Genomic DNA, 20601 nt, shown 5'->3' on the forward strand with positions numbered 1-20601 from the left:
GAACCCTTAATCTCCCACTTTAGACTATTGGACCATACACTCCAATATCTCCTGAAATCCCTATTTGATAACAAAAAATGTTCAATGACATTTAAAAGCGTAAGAAAGAGCACAAAACCATTCTTCTGCATCATCAATCCGCAAAGAGGTGTAATATACACTTACATGGCAAGAGTGACAAAATTCCGGGAAAAAAAATGATTCAACTTCAAACAACCCCCAACCGATGCATTGAATTCTATGTTTCAAAAAGAAAAAATTTTAAAATGTAAACTTATTTCAATTTGAACTTCCTTTTTCCTTCTCTATCTACACAGCAGCAAATACATTCAAATATTTTGAAATTGTTTCACTCTTGCCTGACAAACGGCGAAGAGCTCAGATCAGTTGTACTGTAGAACGAATCCTCTTGCATACCATAGTAGTTCTCTTCCTTCTCTTCATCCCACTTGAGAACCTCCCTTATATACTTGAATGCCTCATCAATGGTGACTCGGTCTCTTGCCCTTGCTTGCCACACGAAAAGCTTTCGACCTGTGAGCGACGCATACAAGTCTTTAAACTTCACCGCAATGTAGTAGTAAGCTTGGTGGGCCAGTGACTGGTTGTTATTGTACTGGGGTCGTACTGGACAGAAATCGGTAAACCACTCGCAAGTGCTTAAAGGTATGTGATTGACTTTTTCCTCAAAGAGATCGTACTTGTTTAAGATCAACACGAAAGGGGTGTTCTTAAAACTGGGATGTCCAACCATTGCTTCGAAGAGCTCTTTGCTTTGAATCATCTTGTTTTGAAGCAGGGATCCACTGCCACTGTTTTCTGGGGCAAGCCACAGCTGATTGTAGTCGCTCAATGCAACACAGAAGACTACTACTCGCACGTCTTCAAACATTTCCACCCACTTGCAGCCCTCGTTCATACCCTTAGCATTTACTCTAATAAGTTGGTATCTAGAAAACAAAATTATACACAGTAGATTAACAACTATTGAATTGCTAGGCCAAAAGGGAAAGGAAAATACGTCATGAATCATGGTAACATACTAACATGTATTTGCTATCATCCAATATAGCTCTTTTTTACTTTTGCTTTTCTGCTGGATTGGGTTAGGGGATCATATAATGTGCAAAGATTTATTAGATCTTCCACAACCATCTTCCCTGATTTGGCCGCATTAATGTGTTTCCAATATATAACAGCCCATGTGAAAACATTAAAAATCAACAAATCCTAGAGTCGTGGAATATCAACCACAAAAAGTGAACACATTAAAATTGAAAATAATGATATCTCATTCCTAACTGAAGAAACAAATGTTAGAAAGAAACTAATAAACTCTCATTGAATAGTCAAAATGGGAATTGTGCTTTCTATCAACATCAACAGTAATGATTCAATTACCACCCATTTGACAAGTGCTATCGACTAACAATTTTCAATTGACATGAAGTTTCCTAGCCTACATTCTACAATCAGAGTGGTAAATATTTCTCAGCAGCTAAAAGAGTAGTGGATATCAATAATTCTGCCTTAAAAGTACATATGTGACTAACAGAACAGTACAGGAAGAAACAATTACCTAGTTAGAGGTGGGGGTGGAGCATCCAGATTGTCTGTGTAGGTCATAGACATTGGGCTACGATCATCTAAGGAGAACTCCATGAAAGCCAAACCATTCCCTTGGGTGACCCCTTCTGCATATAGTATGTCTCGCTCTGAAGGCTCATATTCATTGCTTGACACTTCCACAGCCTAACAAGAAAGGACGTGATTAAGTATTCATCCCAGAGTATGGGCTTTTAATTTATATAAGCCAGTACGTAAATTGGAGGAGAGGCCAATGAAATGGCTGTGGATTCCTAAATCTATATGTGACAAAATGGCAATGAGATAATTGTTAGTTGAATGAATTGTTAAGAGCCTTTTATTTTTCAAGTTTTTAAACGGATAACAACTCTTCTGACTTATTTTCACCTTCTTATACCATCTTTGTGAACAAAAAATCTAAAAGATTTGAGGATAGTTCTTAAATTTTAACAATGAAACATTGTTGGCTATTCCACTTCAAGAACTGCTTTTTATGTTTAAAGGTGAAAACAACTAAAAAATGAAAAACAAAAGCAAAACTTCATCTGTGAATTTGTGTTAGCCCAATAAAGCATATTGTCTTGTATTCAGAACCTAATAATTTAATAAAGGGGGTGTTTGGGAAGGGAAGGTTTGGCTGTTTTTGGCTAAAATCCACAAAAAAACAAAATAGGCTAAGATAGCCAATAAGAAAAAATGTCACATCAAACCTATAATCATTTCACTTTTTCTCTCACAAACATCACATCCAACTATAAAAAAATCCAACCCTCTTCCCAAATACAAATATTTTAGCCTACTAAAATAGCCAACTTTCCAAATGAGGCTAAACATAGAACAGCCTCATTGCGGATGTTCAAACCAATGAATTTTTAGAGACTTTTGTCAAAATTTTATTTATTGATCTTTTAACTTTAAAGCCTCCAAAACTCCTCTTCTGACTTCCTAAACCACAAACCTACAAGGTAGACCCTGAATCTCAATTATGAAAGGTTACCCTTTTCATGCAAGTTTGGATTTTTTGAATGCTGTCAATTTTTTTAGCTTGGATTAAAATTAGATTTGACAGGCTAACCAAGATCTACTAGATATAAATTTCATTATACGTTTATAGAATATATATATCTAGCAGTTTTACTAAATATTGCATAAACTAGCAATTGCTACTTGCTAAGTTATTTATTAGCAAGCACTCAAGTTATTACTAATAAAAAGTGAATATAAATGATACATTATACAGCATTCAAAACTTTAGTATTTAATCGAAGAAATATTTTAATCGAAGCAATATTTAATAATTATTTGACAATATACATAGTACTTTAGTAAATACTATATTTAGCAGATATTACTTGGCCTTGACAAATCAAACCTTAAACCAAGTTTAAGAAATTGAATAAAAGGTCAGAAGAAAAAATGAAACTGCCTTGAAAAGGAAAACCAAACGATCTATCATCTTGAGATTCAACGTCTACCAAGAAATCTTGTGTATTTATGATTTAGAAAGAAAGAGGAAACCAGAAACAGTAAACATGGATGAAGAAAGATTTTTTAGTTCAACAATGTGCCTGAATAGGTAAACATCAGATAAGATAATCAACTAAAGTCAATGGCATACCCGGCTCAAGAAGTACTCAGCAACATCAGGAAGGAAATGAAGCTCATTTTTTCTCCTATATGTTTCCTGTATAGCAGAATCCTTCCAAATCTCTTCAACTAGTGGAGCATACTCGCGTGTTGCTGCAGGGAAAAATGCATCCAAATCTCCAGTGGCTATAATGTCTAGGAGCCAATCAGAGAAATGCTTTAACCTAGGGTTAATGGAATAGATGCATTGACTATTCCCACTGGAATCAACCTGTCCACCTGTGACAAGATTCAAGTACAATTTTCAGAAACTGCTACACTGCATCCAGTAATTTCATTTACCATCACACATTTCTCATATGGAATTATCAACAACACTAAGTAGATGTAGAACTGAGATTAGAAAATATGTGCATCCCCATGCCCAGATAGGGCTACAAATAAGCCGAGCCAAGTCAAGTTTTACATGTTCAAGCTTGGCCCGGTCAATTATAGGAGAGCTTGAGCTCAGCACGAGTTCATATCGAGCCAGAAAAACCCAACTCAAGCTCGACTAGTTGGATTTAAAGAAAGCTCGAGCTCAGCTCGGCTATATATAGTTTATGACAAATGCTAGGGACACCAAAAAATTTACCAACATTTCTATCAAATGTCTCACATGGGTCTAGGACCCGCAACATTTCTACCAAATGTCTCACAAGACCCAGACCCATGTGAGACATTCGGTAGAAATGTTGGTAAATTTTTTGGTGTCTCTAGCATTACTCATAGTTTATTTTGCTGCTGAGCGCTACTGTTCAATGGTAGTCTAAGGTTCCCTTGGGCTATGCACTTAAATAGATGCCTTGAATCCATTGAATGCGTACAGCAGTCAATGTGGGAGTAAAATTTACAAGTTGAAATCACTGACATTGCATAGGTGAATTACTTTGTTTTTTATTTATTTATTTGCTGGTGGCAATACTTTGTTCCCATTACTTTTGTATAGGTGCATTAGTTTATTCCTTCTTTACTCTAAACCAAATTGTGTATAAGACCATATATATATTTATGAAAGGTGCTGATCATCGTCTGATGATCCTAATGTTAATGAAGATATATAAATTTATGTATGTATAGACCCATCAAAAGACAAGGATTCTTTGACATATAATTGTACTTAAAATTTTAACCGTAATGGTTCATAACTTCTACCAATTTGAGTTATAATAAAACCAAATTAGTTCGTAACAAAAATACCATAAAACCTCACAGCTAAGGACATTTCAATTCATAACAAAACATCAAAAAGTCTCATAACCAAGGCCACTTTGGTTCATAACAAAAAACACCACAAAGTCTGATAATCAACCGCCACAAAACATCATAACCATGACAACCACAAATTTGATCACCACAAAATCTAATAACTAAGCACTAACGTGATTCATAAATAAGATCACAAATGTTCATAAACTATAGTAGACACCTTAGAGGTTTCCTATTATTATTACTTATTATTAATTTGTTGTTATGATCATAAAGTTGAGTTATTGGTTTATTTTTTCCAAATGTGTGATACGTGCACACCCATTATCCACAAACATCACCCATTATCCCATGCTTACACTCATGATCTCATGCATAGGTGGAAGTTGGACTTAGAGAATATACTGCCTTAGAAATAGGCTTAGTAATAGTTTGTTTTCATTACTGTCAGCACAAGTTTCATTAGTGGTAGTTTGTTTTCATTATTTTCAGCACATGATTGTAATCACTTCTTCCACGATCTACCACATCTTTTTGCATTATCTTTTGTAGTTAGTGTTCTGACTTGGCTAATAAATAGCTTGGTAACTATTAAATAAAGGGGTGAGTTTAATTCCCAGCTTCGTTCCTCTCTCAAGCCTCTATTCTTCTGTTTCTTGCTCTCTCTCTAACTGTTTTCTTATCAGTGGTATCAGAGCCACGTTCCATGGATACCCATGGCAAAACCAACACCGAATTCCACAATGAAGTAAGCGAAATTTTGGCCCGTCATGAGTCAAATTTCGATCAAATTCATAACACCCTTCAATTAATCCTTGCCAAGTTACAAACCTTGCAACTTTCCCCGCCGGCCGAACCCGACTATGATATTACCAATATCAACCCATTCGGCTCCAGCTCAAACCCCCGCCTTAAATCGGAACCAAGCAAACCAGCTACCAACCTGAAGCTCAGTTTCCCAAAATTCACAGGGGACGATCCCATCGGGTGGATATATCGAGCCGAACAATACTTTGAATATCAAAATATTGCGTCGGGCCAACGAGTCCAACTTGCCTCTTTTCATCTCGAAGGAATTGCCTTACAATGGCACCGATGGTTCACCAAGTTTAAAGGGCCCGTCGATTGGGGCGAACTCACTACAGCTTTGCTTCGCCGTTTCGGACCCACCGACTTCAATGACCCTTCCGAAGCTCTCACTCGGTTGAAACATACCACCACTGTGGCTGCGTACCAAGAAGAGTTCGAAAGACTCTCCCAACGCATTGATGCTCTACCAGATAGTCATGTGATTGGATGTTTTATCGCCGAACTCAAAGATGACGTTCACTTGGACGTTAAGCTCAAGAAGCCCCGAACCCTATCTGAAACCATTGGCGTGGCCCAACTTGTCGAGGAACGCAATACCTTACAAAAGAAAACCAACATCTTCTCCCAACCAATTGTCGCCACCAACACTCCTCCAAACCATAACCCCGCCAACGCCACAACAGCTAGCCTCCTTGGTCCACCCCCTACCCAAAAACCGAACCCACATCCATCTGCTCCTCAAACCCACACGTTCAAGAAAATTATAGCCCCTGAGGCTCGAATCCGTAGAGAAAAGGGCCTATGCTACTATTGTGATGAGAAATACGAGCCCGGCCACCGTTGTACCACACCCCAACTCTTCATGATCGAAGATGTCTTGGCCGCTGAAGATCAAACCGAGCCACCTATAACCGCCCTTACTACAGAGGACGACCCACCTACATACTACCAAGCCATGGCCCAATTTCACCCTTGCAGCCAAGGATAATTCTAGAGGTAGGGAATGATACGTGCACACCCATTATCCACAAACATCACCCATTATCCCATGCTTACACCCATGATCTCATGCATAGGTGGAAGTGGACTTAGAGAATATACTGCCTTAGAAATAGGCTTAGTAATAGTTTGTTTTCATTACTGTCAACACAGGTTTCATTAGTGGTAGTTTGTTTTCATTATTTTCAGCACATGATTGTAACCACTTCTTCCACGATCTACCACATCTTTTTGCATTATCTTTTGTAGTTAGTGTTCTGACTTGGCTAATAAATAGCCTGGTAACTATTGAATAAAGGGGTGAGTTTAATTCCCAGCTTCGTTCCTCTCTCAAGCCTCTATTCTTCTGCTTCTTGCTCTCTCTCTAACTGTTTTCTCACAAATTCCTTATCAATGTGACAGTGTAGAAAATTTAATGTATAAAGAGAAATAGAGAATTGTATTATTGATTGATATTTTTGTTATGGTTACAATGATTCCTATATATAGGAGAGGGTGAGTGTGTAGTAGGTGAGGAGTAGGTGAAGTGGAGGTGGTAGTGGTGTAGTGGGTTAGGTTTAGTGGAGTAGGTGAGGTGGTAGTGGTGTAGTGGGTTAGGTTTAGTGGAGTAGGTTTAAGTGGGTGAAGGTTTAGTGGAGTGTAGGTGGATTTTAACAGCCCCCCGCAAACTCAAGGGGGATAGGAACTAACCAACTTGAGTTTGGAGAGAGTAACAAAACAAGAAAATACATAAAAATAAAAGAGGATAAGAGACACTGTATGGTCGTGTCAGACCATTGGTGAAGACACTGGATGGTGGTGTCATAACGTTGTAGAGGACACTGTATGGGGGTGTCATAACGGTGTAGAGGACACTGGATGGCGGTGTCAGACCGATGTAGAAGACAGTTTATGGGGTCATGTCGGACCGTTGTAGCAGACAATGTTGTGACAGTTGTTGTGACAGTTTACGGAGTCTTGCTGGACCCTTGTAGAAACTAACCGGAATCAATGTCGGGACAGTTTACAGAGTCTTGTCGGACCCATAAAGGAGCTAACCGGAATCAATGTCGAGACAGTTTACAGAGTCTTGTCGGACCCTTATAAAGTCGCACCCTCAAAAGGTGTGCCCAATCTTTCAAAAGGCGTGCCATCAAAAGGCGTGCCCAATCCATAAAAAGGCGTGCCATCAAAAGGCGTGCCCATGTTTTCAAAAAGGCGTGCCATCAAAAGGCGTGCCCAATCCATAAAAAGGCGTGCCATCAAAAGGTGCGCCAGACACGCGGCGATGCACGTGATCGACAGAACGCGTGTCGGCCTCTTTGTCATGGTCTTTATAAACCGAAGCGGAGGCTGAGGCTTGGAAGCAGAGACAAAAACCTGCTAGAAAAACTCTGAAAAACTCTTCGTTTTCTGAGAGAGATTTCTGAGAGAGATACTCTGTAACACTCTGTTTTCTGAGAGAGATTTCTGAGAGAGATACTCTATAACACTCTGTTGTCTGAGAGAGATTTCTGAGAGAGATACTCTGTAACACTCTGTTTTCTGAGAGAGATTTTTGAGAGAGACACTCTGTAACACTCTGTTGTCCAGAAAATGGCTTCGTCTTCCCGTGGTCTGCTCACTCTCTTTCCAGACCTTAACGAGTCAACGAGAGATAACTGGTGCGGGGGCCAGTGAACCTCAACCAAGCGCCCCAGGGTTTGCTCCGTTGAACTTTCCTATGCGGTCTGTGGAGCAAAAAATGGCAGTGCAAACTGACATTGAAGCCAATCAGTATACTTTGAAGTCCTGTGTGGAGACGATGACGGCAGTCACAAACTTGTCGCATCGGCTGCAGAGTAGGACAAATGAGGTGCAGCATTTAAACGGCCAATTGGCTCTGCTCCAGCGCATGTATAAGGATGCGCGAGCAGAGATAAGTGTGCTGAAGGCGGAAAACAAGGAGCTGAAGCGGAAGGCTACCGTGATGTTCCGATTTGGAGGTCCACCATATGCTGTAGTGGAGGAGCAGGGTGGAGTGAACGTGCTCGGTGGAGTGGGTAGTATGGAGGCAGCGCCGGTAAGGGACACCCAAGAGAAAAGCAAGAAGAAGATACCTGCAGCAGAGTAGAGAAGAAAAATCCCACTGTGGGTGCGGGTGTGTTGTGGTGGTTTGTTTGTTTGTTGGTTTTTTTTTTTTTTTTTTTTTGTGTGTGTAAAATTGTGATCGGGGTTGATCCCTGAGATGAATAAAATATGATTTGGTGTGCAAAGCTATATGGTATGAAGGGAATTGGAAAAAGATTAAAAAGAATGTGAAAGAAAAATAAAGAAAAAATAATAAAAATATATTTGAAATCAAAAAATGAAAGATGGAGGAAATAAGGAAAGTGGTTTGGAGAAAATAAATAAAAATAAAAATAATGGAGTTGGAAATCAAACGGAGGAGAGACGAAGATTTTTTTTTTTTTTTTTTTAATATAATATAATAAAAAGAGATATATATATATATATATATATAATAAAGAAAGTGGGGAACAAGAGTGTAAAGAAAAGAAAAAGTATAGGTTGCATCGTGGGTCACATGGGTGAGTAAAAGAAAACAATAAAGAAATGAGTGGGTGCCCCCCATGTGCAAGGATAGTGCTGGCACTTCAATAGGTGGTACAGCCTGCTGAGCATCAGCTTTGACAGGAGCTGCCTTTGGACCTTTTCTCTAATAAATGCGTCAAACTGTTGCTGTTGGTGTTATCAAGAATGTGGAGAAGAGGAGGCTTGTCTGATGGCCTCTTGGGCTGTGTAATCATATCGAGGTTGGTGGACCTCTCAATCATGTTGTCACCCTCAAAACCAGAGATGGGGACAAAAGGAATTTTGTCAGGGTTGTAACCAACCTTCTTCAGATAGGAAGAGACTTCCTGCACAATTTCATCATACCTTGCTTTTGAGTACTTAGGAGTGGTAGCATCCATCTTGTTACAGCAGCAAATCATCTGCCTCACTCCAAGAGTAAAAGGAAGGAGAGCATGTTCACGGAAGAACTTGGGCTCCTTCTCAATCTCCTTGCCAGATCGACGATCAATCTCAGCAAACTTGACAGCAATGTGGGAGGTGTGGCAGTCAAGAACTGGAGCATACCCATTACCAATCTGACCCGGGTGATTCATAATAATAACCTGGGAGGTGAACTTTGCAGCTTCCTTGGCTGGATCATCCTTTGAGTTGGATGCAACAAAACCACGCTTGAGATCCTTCACTGCAACATTGTAGATGAAGACGATCGAGACGGTGGTGTATGGAAGGACAACAGTGAGAGGAGAGGCAGTGGTGGTGGACTCGAAGAAATTTCAAGGTATGTGTAGAAAATTCTAGCAGATTAGGTTGAGGTCCGGCGGGCGGCCAAGGCGAGGTTGCCGCCCGCCGGTGAAGCGAAAAATACTAAGTGCTTAACCTTACTCTGATACCATGTAGAAAATTTAATGTATAAAGAGAAATAGAGAATTGTATTATTGATTGATATTTTTGTTATGGTTACAATGATTCCTATATATAGGAGAGGGTGAGTGTGTAGTAGGTGAGGAGTAGGTGAAGTGGAGGTGGTAGTGGTGTAGTGGGTTAGGTTTAGTGGAGTAGGTTTAAGTGGGTGAAGGTTTAGTGGAGTGTAGGTGGATTTTAACAGACAGGATCTTGGTTCTTCATATTGTTATGAACAACTAGAATACTACAACAAAATTAACCAAGATGACCAATTGGGCGCTAAACTTCACTTAACAATTAATCGTACGCTTAAGTCCAGTTCAGTTCTGGGTGCAGATTCTATCCCCTATAAATGACTTCTGTCCCACATCGACAAATAAGGATGTATAAGGCATCTCATGCTCTATAAATATTCTGTATTGCAAGGCAATGTAAAGTCAATAAGGTTACACAAGTTAAAATAAAAGGGTGAGACCCTAAATTTTTGTACTTGTATAGCCTTGGCTCGCGAACATATTTGAGTTGAGCCATGGTTAGCTTGGGCTTAGCTTAATTGTTTAATGAGTTTCAAAATATGGCTTGAGCTCATTTGTTTACAAAGTTTGAAAGAGTCCTAATTGAGCTCAACTCGAGCTGTTACTTTTTTAGCATCAATATTAGAGCTTCTTACTGCCTCATGATGAGTAGTAGGAAACCATGCAGAATAGGCAGCTGCATTGTATGATATCAATGCATTGCATGATATCAAGTGAGCGATGAATCATTCATGAGAAGGGGAGAAGTATGCTTAGTGGAAAATGATGACCTGGCCACACAAACATGCGAATAGATTGTTGACTTTATCTAATCTACCTGCTTCAGTAGTTTGGTCATGAAAACCTAGAGCTTTCATCTTTGATGTGGCTTCCTCTTCAAAGCGCTCCCGTCCATCAAGCAGTATGCTGAGATATTTGTACATATTGCTTTGAATCATAAGCTTAATATCCTGCAATTCTTCTGCAGTAAACTTGTTCCCATACATCAACTTGGCCTGTTCCATGATGCATAGAGAACAAAATAAAATGAGTACAAACACCAGTAAAGCATTGTAACAGATAAACCATAACCAAGCTTCAAAACAGGGATCAAACCAAGCTTCATAGAGAAACCAACATAATAGACCATATTTCCAATCAATTAATGTTGTGTTCAGCTTTGTTCTTCACCCCAAAGGTTAGTTTCTTGACTAATTAAACTCAGTTCAAGAAGCATAACAAAATCATACCATAACCACATTAATCATAGCCCGGACACGTATATTCTGATCATGGTAATTTGTGGACATTGTGCCGAGAGACAGAATAACATCCATGCCTTGCTGGTAACTTTCTAACATGTCAACACAACTTTGCCAACCCCTTGCATCAGGGTTACAAGAGCATTATAGTTTTCACCAAAGACGAAGGATAACTAAAGGCCTAGGAGAGACATTGCAATGAAAAGCAAAGCACAACCAATGTTTGAATCATCTACTGACAAGTCAATCAATCCTTCAATACAAAATGCATTTTTATTTGCACAAAAAAAGAGAGGATATTTTTACTTTCAACAGAAGTTATGAAACAAAATCTGTAATCAGTGGTATATAAGCGTGAGGACACCTTCACCTTAACAACTATCTTTTGAGGTTAAGTTCTACTATCCAAGATTGTGTAACATATGGTATCAGAGCTGGAGTACCTAAGGATAGGTAGGGTGCGTGACTTTGGCCTGCACGTGGCACGTGCTACCAAGTGAAAACCAGCATGTGGGGGAGGGTGTGAAAGTGAAGCTCCAAATCATCTACGAAAGTAATGTGAAGTATATAAGCATGAGGCCACCCTCACTTCAACAACTAGCTTTTAGGGTTGAGTTCTACTCTAGACCATAACAAACCCAGTGGTGGAAAGATTGGCACGTAGCCAGCTGGTTTAGACATATCATAAGAAGAAGAAAGACAGCAAAAAAACATCCAAAGAGTGAACCAAAAAATTACTATAAGGGCTGAAAAGGGCCTAGTTGGGCCATTATGCATATTTTCTATTTCATACGTGATTTTCTCTGTTACATTTTTTCCTCTAAATATACTTTGGCTTTACTTATTAATAAAATTTTAAAAAAAAAATTCAGATTTTGGATTTTATAAAATAAAATTATTGAGTATAGAAATCTAGTAGGCAGTGATAATTAAAATTTGAAAGTCTATAGGGGAAAACCTTATTGTTGTGCTTGTCATCAATGATCACGTGTGGTGAATAAATATTTAAAATGATACATAATTTTTGATGAGTGGTATAAGCAGGCTGTAGTGAACTCTTTTAACATCATCTGAATTTAATGTCCATATTATACATAGTAACATAGAAAAAAAATATGTGAAAGGTGCTTTAAATGTGCAAATAATTTCTGAATCTGCCATTAGTGTATATGTTTTTATGATAATGCTCTAATTATTAGAAAATCAGGGTGTCATTAAAGGGAGAAAAAGAGTATAGTGAACAGAAGGATGAGAAATCCTTTATCTGCACAAAATGACAATACAACCACATTGCAGTCCCAACGTCCACAAAGACTACAACAAACTTCAAAGGGGATAAATATGACCAATAAGACACAGAGGTTCAAGAGTAGTTAACTCTCCCTAAGCCAATCTGTCTGTCTCTTTATCTGCAGTAGTAGTTACCCAAGTAGAAACACCTAAAATGAAGCATTTAAGATCCAAGATCTTCCACACTAAATTTGGAAACTTGAAAGTAATAGGAGTTTGGTTTTTCACCCACCCCATCACGTGATTACGGTCACCTCCAATCATGCCATGATGAGACAGAAGTACCTCCCAAAGCGATTCAAAGAGAGCTATGAAGGCATAAATAGAGCATGAGGTCTTGACTTGAAGTACAAAAGAATCACATTTCCCTCAGCATCCTTAATGGTACCTCTTATACCTCACTTGCTCAGATTACCAAGGGAACAACAATTAAAGTTGGGGATAAAATACTACATTCAAATTGAAGACTATGGCTGTAAGATATGGCTTCCTCTAACATCATTGGCACCAACCATACAAACACAAGTTAGGACTACAAGGGAGGAGAGGGAAAGAGATTTGGAGTGGGGGTGTTGGGAAGGGATGGAGGGAAGAGATGTTCTTCAAGGAAAACAATATCATAAGGTTCCCTTCCTATTATGTTTTAAAGCATCAGGCAGTTGCATCAATGTTGGTGAGAAAACCACCAAAATTCCAGATCTAAAAAATGACACAGACAATCTAAACAAAATTTGTCATGAAGGAATCATTACAAATCTTTGGAAACAACATCTGCCAACATACTACAGGAACAAGTATTAGAAAGAACTTAACATATGTAATTTATCATCCTACATCGCTTAGGTAGGAAAAGTTTTTGAGGTATATAAGTGAGTCTACAACCTTTTCCAGTATCGACACGTTTTAAGTGGTGGAAGCCAAAGCCCAAGGCTGCTATATTGTTACAGTGGCTCGACAGAATTGTAATGTTCCCCATCCCACACCGTAACCATATTGCAGCTTCGGGCTTGGCCCTCACGGCTTTAAACACGTCGTTACTAGAAAAGGATGTAGACTCACTTATATACCTCAGAAAATTTTTCTACATAAGCGATGTGGAACGGAATGTTACAATATAGTACCATATGTATTGAGTTTTTAGATTAAAAACTTTGATGCATATTGATGCAATCCTCAACGCATGACTTAAACAAAATAAACAGACTCTTAAATTAAATATTAATGAGAACATATAATGAGGAAACAGAAAATATGAAACACCTCACACCGTAGATGTATACAATATGGGCCATCTTATATAGCTCAAATTAAGATACTTCTTAATGTGAGACTAATTTTCTATTAACGCTAAACATCCAATTAAATGTTATTCATTAAACTTCAGTTATGTCCACTTTTGAACAAAATTAATTATATAAAAAAACATTTCTATGTCCTTATACGACTTGAGCTATTGATGCTTTATGGGCCCTTTTTGATCAACTCTTCCCAAAATTCCATTCTTTATAAATTTTAGTTTATTATATGTGATTTTTTTCCTCATAAGGAAACACCAAGTAAATAGTTTTTAAAAAAAATATAGCTTGCTTTGAATCACTAAATGTAGTCTTTTGGAAGAAGAGCTTACCACGTTTTGGAGCATGTGTACAAAAAAAGTAAAATGCATTAGCATAGAGTTTTTCTCCATTTAGATAAATTAACTTTATATTGCAAAACAAAAGCCCTTGCCTAAGTTCAATGTAAGCAATAGTTTGAATCAATAAGGCAAACCTTCTTTTACATATTTGCGAACCACATCTACATTTGTAATCTGAATGTGCTTTTTGTTTTTGTAACATTTTTTTATTTAAAAAATCAACGGATGAAGGCTCCAAAGGCAAGTGTCATGTTTATATAACATTTAAGGCTTACAACCATTTGAAATTGGAATTTCCTTGATTTTTTAATTCTAGACAGAAGGTGAGTCAAGCTGTTGGACCCATTGTTTATGAGAAGTCCTTTTTTTGTGTGTTGGGGGGAGAGTTAGTCATTCACTATTCTCATTGATTGGAATGTCTATCCAAAACCATTCTCATGGATTGGAGAACAAGAGATTGGTTTCAAGCATCCAGAGTACGATAGTGTGACCCTTGTGTCTGTTCTTACAAGGACATGATGGATTTGCTTAGAAAACATTTCTAAATGTTTTTAAGGGGCAATATTAGGAACCAAGTTTCTCACTTTCATAGTGAATGACATTAAATTAGAGTTGAGTATCATTCTAAAACTTATTCTTAAGCTAATTTAAGAAATATTGGGCTAAAGTATAAAGGTGAACATGAGTCAAAATGACATTGCTAGTGGTAATGTGTTAGAGCTTACTGTGTGCAAGATAATTCTACCTTTGAGTCATGGGAGAAATTAATGGACAATTAATTACTTTGTGTTCCCCTTGGAATATAATCATGAAGCCCTCAATTTTTGTGATTGATAAAGTATTCCAAGGCCTTCATGGGTGGAAGAAAGTTGACTTCCACTTGGTAGAAGACTTACCCTTGAATAGTTGTGCTTTGTTGATACTCTTTAGTTATGGTGATTAGGAAGAATGACTTAATACCTCAACCTTCTCTCAAAAGGTAGCCCGTGGTACCAGATTTTCTATTTTGTGATAAAAGATGCGCCCAAACATCTTAATGGGTGATAAAAGCCTACTTTCACTTGTAAAAGAGTAAGCCTTGTACAGTTATGCTTAGTTTCTATCTACACATACTTATTGTCCTTGTCCCATACGCTTTTGAATTAGCATCTAGACCAGAAAGCACTACACAATTATTGTTGTGATCTAGCTTCAAGGAGGCTAAGAGAAATATATCAATAGTAAACACAAGTTCTCCCCATGAGGTTGAACACTTTAATGACAGTTTACCATCATAGGATGGTGAGAAGGAAGTCTTTTGACCCTTGATGAACACAATCAATATTTACATAAAAGTTGCACATCACCGGTTGATCAAATACTAGGAAGCATGAATACAAATATGAGATACGAATATGATAAGATACGGATACGGCGATACGACAAAACATTAAAAAAATAGGATACGGGTATAGTTAGGATACGTTTGTGAAAATATTTCTCTAATTTTATTAGTAGTGAGTTACACATAAGCTAAAGAATGCTGATAAACCACAATGTAATTTTATAATGCAAAACACTAACCTTTAAGAATTAGGTATTAATTTAAACTATGTTTACCTTTTAAATTTTCAATAGGTCTTGCAAATGTTTCATTTCAATATCAAATCTAATATGTTAATATTACAAATTTACAATACTAGAGCAATCCACAACTTGTCCTTGTGCTATTCTGTTTGGCACTAATGAAAAATGTTGTATTCAAGTTTACTTGCTTATTTATTTATTGATATTTAATTTTACTACTGTTATATAGGGGACATGCATAAAACAATTAGGATACATCAATTTGACAAATTCTATTATTTAACTCACTATATTCTTCTTATCAAAGAACAAAGAACTAAACAAAGTATTAGAAAAATATTCTAATATTTATTCTTACAATTATATTATATTATAATACTATGCAAGAAATGCTACAATTCTAATTGCATAAAACAAGTAATATGTGACTTAGAGTATCTGATATTTCAAAATTAATGAAAAATTAATTAAGTATCCGATACTTTTAATAAGTATTCAATACATATCCGTGAGTATCCAAGGAATATCAGTAATGACCAAATAATGACCAAGTAGATGATTTCAAAAAAAGGGGCAGCATCAATGCTTCTAGAGTTGCAGCATGGCTACCTCATTGATCTTTGTTTTCATGTAGGTTAGAGTTTTTATCTTTTGCTATTCTCATTTTGTGCCTTTTGTCTACTTGGTTTCTATGGAATGCAGGAAGTGATAGAGGGAGCCTTCTAAAAAGTATGGTAGGCACGTAAGTGACTCTAGACCACCAAAGCTGTGTTGGGTGAGAGTGGCCTTTGGAGGAGAGAGTGGCAGTAATGGAGGTTTGGATGTGATGAACCAAAGTGTCCTAGCCAAAGGAGGAGATTGATTGCTTGGAGTCACTATATATAGGCGTGTGGTGGTTAGGCCATGAAGGCCACTCTTCCAGCTAAAAATTGCTTCTTACTTTTATTTCCATAAATAGAGTAGTCAAAAGGATCCATTCTAGCTTGATTATATGTATTACCTAAAACATAACTCAATTTGTGTTGGGTTTCGTGAGTTATGAATCTGGAGGTACTTACACCATCTGAACTTTGCAAACAATTGATTATACACATATCAGTGGTTGAATATTATGGTAAACAACCTATAAAAATAAAATAATAGAAAAACTCCAGAAATAAGGTTTTAACTGCCTCTTTGTGAAATTATTTTAGAATAGAAACTTGGTCCACCATCATAGTCCATTATTATCTTCCATGTCCACTGCATATTTTCAAATAAGAAAACTGTCATACAAAGGCACATCAAACTATCATGGTACATTAAAAACACATTGAGAGCACACAAGTAGACACAAGTAGACACAAGAACATATTTTCAAATAAGGAGAATATGGATAAAAAGCAAAGCAGAGCTTAAATTTATCTGTAGGATAAACATTTCCTCTTACCAATTCACATCTAAAATCCACATGCACTACCTGCAATATACTACAACCACTTATGAAAACAACCACAGCCCATTTGAAGTACACACAAAATAGCAGTACCTGCTTGAAAACAGTGCTGGTTCCAGAGCTCTGAAGGCCAAGTAGAAGAAGTTTATGTATTTTTTTTTGTTCTAAATAATTTGAAACGGCAGTATAATTGCTAGGCTCATCCCTTTGTCGATTACTATAAGGCTGACCACGGGGTACAGGCAAAGAGAACAACATGCAAACAAGTCGTGTTGAAGCCTGTGTAACAGAGAGGAAGCTTTAATTCTTAGGATTTCCACACTAAAATAGTCTCTGAAATATATTCAACTAAAAGGCTAAATACATGCCTTCTCCCAAATGTTCCCCCTGATATTGTTCTGACCTTCCTCCTCATAACGACCATCATCATACACCCAAAAATGAGTGTCACGTGGACACTGCACATTTGCTAGCTGAAACATGATACATGTAGGTTAGAGTTGAGTTCACATAGACTACATACTTAAGCTAGTGATATAGACAAGCAAAAAGGGGGCAAGTTATAATGTGACAGTGAGGTGTTCTCTCCAGAGGGAAAGTGGGAGTATAACAAGGGAACTGAACCTGACAATGGGGATCAGCACACAACATGAATTCAAGGCACATGACATGGCAACCTCAAATACAATGATCTGTCAACACACCTGTACTGAAATACATTGTGGGCATGTGTAACGTCCCCACTGTAAGACTCATCCTTCAATTTCGAAAAGTAAAAGAATCCGGAGTACTGACCTTTAGAACTCTCAGTTCAAGTTTTGTAATTTCTCTGCCATTGATATAAACTTCAGTGTTTCCATTGCTCGCATAAGGACTAAGTTTCCCAGTAAAATTTAAGTTTGAACTTAAAATTCGATCCGGCTTTTCTCCCTCCTGTCACATCAACACAGAGAGTCTTACTGGTAGCATTGGCTAAAAAATAAGTATGCCAGGTTAGTCCCATTTGATGGGATTTGGTAGAGGTAGATTGGCAATCTTTGGCATAATGTGCACAAAGTAGCTGCCCTCATGTTCGAACCTACAACCTCAAGGTTAACAGGTCGAGTTTTAAACACTGAACCAGTGGTCCCTTGCTCACTGGCAGCATTGGCTATCCACACACGCGTGTGTGCACGCATGCACACACACACAAACAAATAATAATAATAAATGAATTATTCTTCATGTACAAAAGCAGAATTGAAATAATGGCCTGTGTATATAACAGAATAATGATGCCTTTACCTTTCCCCAGAAACCAGATTCTTTGTCATACCAATATCTACCGGGCTTCAATTTCCGCGGTGGTAAAGAGCATCCAAGTAATTCAGCCATCTCATCTGGCTTCAGAGGGAGCCCATTTACAATCAGCTGCTCTGGTCGAAGCTGATTAGCAGCACATTCTTTCTCTGCTTTCATTATTTGCTTGACTTCTAAAGGACTGAGCAATCGGGCTAATAACCTTGAATGTTTACCAAGTTTGGACCGCTTTGATTCATCAATTGGCTCACCAATGCAAGTAACACATTTACGTCCTTCCGGCATAGAACCCATAGCCCTAAGCACACAATTGCTGCAATACTTTGAATCACAAACAAGGCATGACTCCTTTGTTTCCCACTTCCCTTTTCCACACCTATAACAGATTCTTCTTTTCTTTTTCTTCTTCTTTTCCCGGGAAACCCCAACATATTCGGGAAAAACTTGTTTCTCCACATGGTCTTTTCTTTCCGATCTATCCAAAGTATTGAAAGTGACAACCGGGGCTCTCCTTACTTCATTAACTAACAGTTTAGAAGCATTATTTGGAGGATTGTGAACAGAACCCGGAGATGCCGAAAGGGAAGCAGAAGAGAAATCAGGGTTCTGCAAGACAGACACTACAGACTCTGAACTTGCAGATACTCTTGGACTGTGAGTAGGAGGACGTGTGACGCCAGAAAGACGAGACACTGGCAAAGGGATTGGTTCAATTGCAGGGGCGACATCACAGGTCACTGATCTTCGTGATTCTAAGGGCGGTTCTGCTATTGACGCAGTTGGAATCATAGCTGAATTTACATCAACAGGTTCAAATCGAGGAAGCTCGTACGAAACCGGGGGTCCATTATACTCTATTGCTATTGAGTAATCAAGGTGAGACTCGTCTTCCGGGAGGGGAGCACCCGGGGGGAGCATCTTTCTCACCATCTCCCTCCAGTCCTCTCCTCCATCTTTCTCCATCTCTATTCCACCGCAAGTACTACCAATCACCCACAAAATCTTAAACTAGAATCTCAAACTACTACTTCTACAAAACACTCTAATCACACAAAGCAACAAAATAGGCCTCAACATCAAAGTAGCCGAACATGTGAGCTGTTGCACAACTTTGAAAACCAATAACCACTATGAGTCAAACAAAGAAAGATGAAATGTTGCAATCAAACCACAAGTCAACAAGAAATACCCAACAAAAGGGGGGTTGAATTTGCTACTTGTAATAGGGCATTCAAACCAACCCCAATTGGCATCCACAACCAATGAAATGGCAGCATCAACCGAGTCGCAATCCGAGGGTCATCCTTCAAAATTGAAAGAATTAATCACGTAATGATCAAAGATTAAAAACCAAATTCAACAGTCCAAGCTTAGCTACTAAACCCCAAAACACACATATATATATATAGAAAGCTGAAATTTGCTAAAATTGAAATAAAAAATACTTTAAAAAAAAAAAAACATGTCAACGCCAGGAGAACTCACCAATTCTGAAGTGGGAAATCTTGAAAGTTTCAGAGTCAAACAAACAGCCAAACAAATCAAAAACCCAGAAACGAAAACAGTTTCAACCATGGATATATGTGTATATATATACATGCATAGACAAAAAGGAATAAAGAAAACATGTGGGTTATATCAAAAACGAATCCAAAATTTTACTTTACAGTGAAAATTCGACTTTTATAAAAGCAAAGCTACAGAGAGAGAGAGAGAGAGGGAGAGAGAGAGAGAGAGAGTGAGCGTGTGTGTCAAATATATGTAGCTGAGAAAGGGACAAGCAGACTGAGAATCTGAGAACAAGCTGAGAGACTGAGAATCTGAGAAGCTCTTACTTTTAAAACCTTCGAAAGCTCTGAAATTCAAATGGAGCAAAGACCCTTTTGTGCGTCCACCATCAAGAAAAAAAAAATAGAAAAAAAGAAAGCTTTGTGCAGAGAAAGAAAGAGAGGGCGAGAGAGAGACAGACGATTTGCTGAAAACGAAGCAGAGAAAGAGAGAGATGGCACATTTTAGAGAGAGAGAAGTTTGTGAGAGCATATAGGATCAGAAGAGAGAAAGATGGGGAGAACTAGGCCGGACCTACCACCACAACTCTTATCATGCTTGATTCACGAGATTATTATTGAAATATTAATAATTTTATTAAATTTGTGTGTATTTACTATTTAATTGGATTAATATATAAATATAGGATAATTGGGCCCACGGATTAATAATCTCAATCCTATGCTCTAATCCACCCAATCAAACATGCCTTCAGAGAATTTGGGATCATAATTTATGGATGGTTTGATGATGTAAATAAGCTTTTTTTTTTTTGACTTTTTATAAAATATGGGTTGAATTTGGAGTGATGTGGTAGAAAAATGATATAATTTAAATTAAATAATGTGAGTTAAATAGAATAGTGACTTTTTAATTTTTTGA

General features: G+C 37.8%; 2 protein-coding genes across 3 annotated transcripts; both read right to left on the reverse strand.

The window, feature by feature from the left end:
- Positions 1-107: 107 nt before the first annotated feature.
- On the reverse strand, positions 108-20269 carry LOC114272627 (extra-large guanine nucleotide-binding protein 3). Of its 2 annotated transcripts, none has more exons than XM_028214342.2 (9): positions 20007-20269; positions 18157-19475; positions 17668-17805; positions 17241-17345; positions 16966-17151; positions 10522-10699; positions 3206-3453; positions 1580-1752; positions 108-950 (listed from the first exon to the last, which is right to left on the reverse strand). In XM_028214342.2, the coding sequence occupies exons 2-9, from the start codon at positions 19132-19134 to the stop codon at positions 350-352; spliced, it is 2607 nt and encodes an 868-aa protein (XP_028070143.2). In that variant the 5' UTR covers positions 19135-19475; positions 20007-20269; the 3' UTR covers positions 108-349. The 2 variants fall into 2 exon arrangements, with proteins under 2 accessions (XP_028070143.2, XP_082758108.1); XM_082901982.1 differs by lacking the exon at positions 20007-20269 and adding an exon at positions 19657-19859.
- LOC145806249 (uncharacterized) lies at positions 8692-9891 on the reverse strand. Its single transcript, XM_082902698.1, has 2 exons — positions 9874-9891; positions 8692-9527 (listed from the first exon to the last, which is right to left on the reverse strand). Exons 1-2 carry the CDS (start codon positions 9889-9891, stop codon positions 8874-8876), a joined length of 672 nt encoding a protein of 223 aa, XP_082758824.1. The 3' UTR covers positions 8692-8873.
- Positions 20270-20601: the final 332 nt, after the last annotated feature.

This window comes from Camellia sinensis, chromosome 13 (assembly GCF_055761805.1).
Source record: "Camellia sinensis isolate YWXY chromosome 13, ASM5576180v1, whole genome shotgun sequence".
Classification (NCBI taxonomy): Eukaryota; Viridiplantae; Streptophyta; class Magnoliopsida; order Ericales; family Theaceae; genus Camellia; species Camellia sinensis.